Source organism: Physella acuta, unplaced genomic scaffold (assembly GCF_028476545.2).
Source record: "Physella acuta isolate Inbredline_101_S28 unplaced genomic scaffold, ASM2847654v3 ptg000080l, whole genome shotgun sequence".
NCBI classification, from domain to species: Eukaryota; Metazoa; Mollusca; class Gastropoda; family Physidae; genus Physella; species Physella acuta.
The window spans coordinates 271,030-276,591 of NW_026731600.1; the positions used below are offsets into that span (position 1 = coordinate 271,030).

The 5,562-nt window shown below is 42.6% G+C and overlaps 1 protein-coding gene across 1 annotated transcript; it reads right to left on the reverse strand.

The window, feature by feature from the left end:
* Positions 1 to 2,400: 2,400 nt before the first annotated feature.
* On the reverse strand, positions 2,401 to 5,289 carry LOC131956978 (uncharacterized protein K02A2.6-like). Its single transcript, XM_059321665.1, has one exon. It carries the CDS (start codon positions 5,287 to 5,289, stop codon positions 2,401 to 2,403), a length of 2,889 nt encoding a protein of 962 aa, XP_059177648.1.
* Between the last annotated feature and the right edge of the window lie 273 nt (positions 5,290 to 5,562).

Genomic DNA, 5,562 nt, shown 5'->3' on the forward strand with positions numbered 1-5,562 from the left:
CAAAGTCAAATACACATCATTTTTGTTGTTTATTTTCTTTTAATCATGTTTAAAAGACAATTTTGATGAACGGCTCACATGGGGGGGGGGGGGGTACATATATGCCTTCATATAGACCATATCCCCAACCATTACTTTACCCCCCCCCCCCCTCACTTGCAACTCACAGGATGGAACTTTACACGCATTGGTTAGGTAAAGTTTCTAATCTACGCCTGTTGGAGTTATGTAGGTAAAGTTTCTAATCTACGCCTGTTGGAGTTATGCAGGTAAAGTTTCTAATCTACGCCTGTTTGAGTTATGCAAGTAAAGTTTCTAATCTACGCCTGTTTGAGTTATGCAGGTAAAGTTTCTAATCTGCGTCTGTTGGAGTTATGCAGGTAAAGTTTCTAATCTACGCCTGTAGGAGTTATGCAGGTAAAGTTTCTAATCTACGCCTGTTGAAGTTATGCAAGTAAAGTTTCTAATCTGTGCCTGTTGGAGTTATGCAGGTAAAGTTTCTAATCTACGCCTGTAGGAGTTATGCAGGTAAAGTTTCTAATCTACGCCTGTTGAAGTTATGCAAGTAAAGTTTCTAATCTGTGCCTGTTGAAGTTATGCAGGTAAAGTTTCTAATCTACGCCTGTTGGAGTTATATAGGTAAAGTTTCTAATCTACGCCCGTTGGAGTTATGCAGGTAAAGTTTCTAATCTACGCCCGTTGGAGTTATGCAGGTAAAGTTTCTAATCTACGCCTGTTGGAGTTATGCAGGTAAAGTTTCTAATCTACGCCTGTTGGAGTTATATAGGTAAAGTTTCTAATCTACGCCCGTTGGAGTTATGCAGGTAAAGTTTCTAATCTACGCCTGTTGGAGTTATGCAGGTAAAGTTTCTAATCTGTGCCTGTTGTAGTTATATAGGTAAAGTTTCTAATCTGTGCCTGTTGGAGTTATATAGGTAAAGTTTCTAATCTACGCCTGTTGGAGTTATGCAGGTAAAGTTTCTAATCTACGCCCGTTGGAGTTATGCAGGTAAAGTTTCTAATCTACGCCCGTTGGAGTTATGCAGGTAAAGTTTCTAATCTGTGCCTGTTGGAGTTATATAGGTAAAGTTTCTAATCTACGCCCGTTGGAGTTATGCAGGTAAAGTTTCTAATCTGTGCCTGTTGGAGTTATGCAGGTAAAGTTTCTAATCTGTGCCTGTTGGAGTTATATAGGTAAAGTTTCTAATCTACGCCTGTTGGAGTTATGCAGGTAAAGTTTCTAATCTGTGCCTGTTGGAGTTATGCAGGTAAAGTTTCTAATCTGTGCCTGTTGGAGTTATATAGGTAAAGTTTCTAATCTGTGCCTGTTGGAGTTATATAGGTAAAGTTTCTAATCTACGCCCGTTGGAGTTATGCAGGTAAAGTTTCTAATCTACGCCAGTTGGAGTTAAGCAGGTAAAGTTTCTAATCTACGCCCGTTGGAGTTAAGCAGGTAAAGTTTCTAATCTACGCCCGTTGGAGTTAAGCAGGTAAAGTTTCTAATCTACGCTGTTGGGTTCTGGAATCTAGGGTATATATATATGTAGCGACAAACAAAGACAACTAATACTATATAAATATAATAATAACAATAAGATGTTTAATATAAATGTATACAGTAATAAGAATAATAAAAGAGCAAATGGAGTCTACAACATAAAATAACAAGATACTCAACGTCTCCCCGTCCACAGCCACAGCACAACTTCACATCCAGATCTCAACCCCACGTTCCACGTTCCACGTCCACAGCCACACTCCAACCAACCTATTCACACACTAGCACACGCTCTGGCACCCGTCACCTGACACACCTCACGTGAACACCTCTCGCTCCATGTAGACACACTCAACCAAGGGATACAACTATACAACAAAGGGAGGCTACCTGTCGTTCCAGCACACAACACACACACACACAAGCAGGGGACATGTAAGGGACGTAACATCCCTCCCCTCCACCTTCAGATCTCTTTTCCTTAAAGAGATCAAACATCTCTTGTTCCATTAGCCACTGTTGGTGCCCGAGCTCGACTATTTATTCTTCAGCCCTTAGGACGCCTCGCTTTGACCGGTGGGGACAGCGTTTGGCTTGTATCCAGCCTGGACAGTTCGGCCCAGAGTGTGGCTTGTATCCAGCCTGGACAGTTTGATCCAGAGTGTGGCTTGTATCCAGCCTAAACATTTCGGTCCTGAGTGTGGACTATGGTTTTCTCCGGCCGGGCACCAAGCTCGTGGTCTGACTATCTCAACCTATGAAGATACATGTGAGAAGCCACAATAAAGTATTTAATTTGCATAATCATTCTAAACTGCATCAGTAATACCTTTCTCAAACATTTCTCAATATAATTATATTATAATGCTTAAATAGTAAATTCCTTAACATCAACATATACACTATTTGTCATAGAAAACTCGTGATAGAATGTCTGCTGCAAAGTTTTCAGTCCCCTTGATATGTTCTACTGTAAAGGCGAACTCTTGTAGAGCAAGGGCCCACCGACAGATGCGGGAGTTGCCATAGTTGGCGCTTTGAAGAAATGCCAGAGGTTTATGATCGCATAGCAGCTTGAATTCTTTTCCATACAAGTATCTGGATAGTTTTTGTGTGGACCATACTATGGCCAAGCACTCCCTTTCTATCACAGAGAAGCGTTGCTCCCGTGGCAGTAGTTTTCTGCTCAAGAACTTAACCGGATGCAGGATGCCGTCCACTGTTTGCATCAGACAACATGCGATACCCACATTCGATGCGTCAGTCTGCAGAGAAAACGATTTTGACAAATTAGGTAATTTCAAAATAGGTTCCTTATTTAAATAACATTGGATAACCCGCAGAGCACATTCACACTCAGGAGTCCACATTACCCTTGTGGGCTTGCCTTTTAATAAAAGTTCGGTCAGAGGGTTTACGATGGTTGCAAAGTGAGGGATGAATTTATTATAGTAGTTAGCTAGACCAAGCAGGCTGCGGACTTCCTTTTTGGTTCGTGGTGTCCCGAGCAGCAAGACCTTGTCAATATTAGCGGGATCGGGTTTTTGACTCCCGCCACCCACGACATGACCTAAAAAGGTGATGCTCGGGAAACCTAAAATTAACTTGCTGGGTTTAGCGGTCAAGCCGACCTCTCGTAGTTTCATGAATACTTCTTTTAACACCCTCAGATGTTCCGTCCATTCTGTTGAATATACACATATATCGTCAAAGTAGGACACTACATTTTGTATACCTTTTAACAGCTTTCTTATAACCCTGGCGAATACGGAGGGACTATTTTTTAAACCAAACGGCAAGTAGCGAAACTGGTAGTGTCCCGTCGGTACTCGGAACGCGGTGAACTGTCTACTATCCCTATGAACAGGGATCTGCCAGAACCCTTTCGTTAGGTCAATCTTGGAGAATATGGTAGCTGCTTGTAAACTTACAAATATATCTTCCGGGTCAGGGATTACCTCTGCATCGAATTTGGTAATTGAATTCAGTTTCCTATAATCAATACATGTGCGTAAGGAGCCATCATTTTTTTTAACCATCACAACAGGTGATGAGTAAGATGAAGTACTTTCCTCTATAATACCCAGGTTGATCATGTTCCTGATTTCCTCATCCAGATTTGCTTTTAGGCTGAAAGGCACGGTGTACGGTCTTAATGTCACTGGTATGTCGGAAGTAGTCTCAATTTTGAACTCTTCAACTTTTGCCTTGCCGGGAATATCTGATATAATGTCAGAAAATTCATTCACGAGGCATGTGAGATCGTTTAACTGTTGTGGTTCCAGACGTTGGTTAAATATGATCTCTTTGGATATGTGTGTCTCTGTGTACGAAATAGTGGGGATCATTTGTTTGTCGACTTCGGCTTCTCCTGGTCCCACGAAATCTGCCTCGCTAATCACTGATGCCAGGCACCCGTGTAGCAAGTGTGTGCTGCCACCATCTGCTTTAGGCGGTTGTTCCCCGAATTTTCTATCGTGGTATTTCACGACTCTGTTGATGTGGTAAGTTTTGAGTTTTCTCCCCTTTTGGATGGTAACATTAAATTTTGTACTACGTTTTGTAACTTGGTAGGGCCCATCCCAGAAAAGGGATAATTTGTTTATCCGTTTCGGTCTGAGGACCAGAACATAATCTCCCACACTAATGTGTTTAGGGGTTGCTGTTTTATCATACTTCAGTTTTGTCTTCCTTTTAAACACCATATCATTAGCGTGCGCTAATTCCATTGTTGTCTTGAGTCTATGTCTGAGATCCACTAGATATTCGTATACTGTTCTAGTGTCTTGATTCGTGCCTTCGTCGGTAAAGAGGTGTTTCAGTATTGACATGGGCCCTCTCATTTTTCTGCCAAATACAATTTCGTATGGGGAGAACCTAGTAGATTCGTTAGGCGCTTCTCTATATGCAAATAAAGCGGCCCCCAAGAATCTGTCCCAATCGTCCGGTTCATTAGCCGCTAACTTACGCAGCATGTGTTTTAGAGATCCATTAAATCTCTCAACCATTCCATTTGAATTAGGATGGTATGGTGTAGTCTTGATGCCTTTTATGCCGAAGAACTTGTTGACCTGTGTGTACAATTCTGAGTTAAACTGCGGGCCATTATCGGACAGAATCTCCTCCGGGAAACCTATCCTTGTAAAAATTGTGCTCAGTGCCTCAATCACTGTTTCTGAGCTAATCTCCTTCAGCGCTACAGCTTCTGGCCATCTTGTGGCAGTGTCGACAAGAGTGAGGATGAATCTGTTTTTTCTATTGGTCATTTGCATGGGGCCCACAATGTCTACTGCGACTTTAGTGAATGGTGTTGTAATGATATCCATTCTACCTAATTCAGCCTTACCTGCTCGACCCGGGTATCTAGCTCTCTGGCAGACATCACAAGTTTTACAATGCATTTTAATATCTTTGTCTGCTCCGGGCCAGGAAAACTGAGAATACACCCGCGCCCTCGTTCTTCTGATGGACTTGTGGCCTGCCAAGGGTCCAGAATGTGCATTTGACATAACTAATAACCTCATGTTTTCTGGGACAATTAACTGTTCCTTGACAAGTCCGGTTCGCTTATTCTCGTATGACTTGAATAGCAATCCCCTTTTCACTGTGAATGAGATGCATCCACCTTTTGTCAATGACACCTCTTTTGTATTAGCTTTGTTCCAAAATGTCTTCAGCGTTTCGTCCTTCTCTTGATCCCTTCTGAATGTGTCAGAGTCTACATGTTGGGGCCCTGTGCCGACAATCGTGTTAACCTGTATAACGGGTTCTACACTCCCTTTATGAGCCATGGATCTGGTCACCGCATTGGCTTCAAATGATCCCGTGCCGCCCACATTACCTACAATCAAGTCTGCAACTGGGTTGTCAAATAGTGCCGCAACAAATGTGCCTCTAAGATAGCTTGTTTCGACATCTACGAAGGCCGTATGGTATTGGCGCGTTTGACCGTCTATTAGCCTCAGTGTTATGCAGTCTGGCAACTGTCTTGTCTTCTCTACTAAGCTAGCCCTACAACCAATTATGCTACAGCCGGTGTCTCTAAGCACAGAGGCGGTATTCCC

Coding starts and splice junctions, on each gene's coding strand:
- LOC131956978 (XM_059321665.1), bottom strand. CDS start 5,289: ATGGCTCATAAAGGGAGTGTAGAACCCGTTATACAGGTTAACACGATT.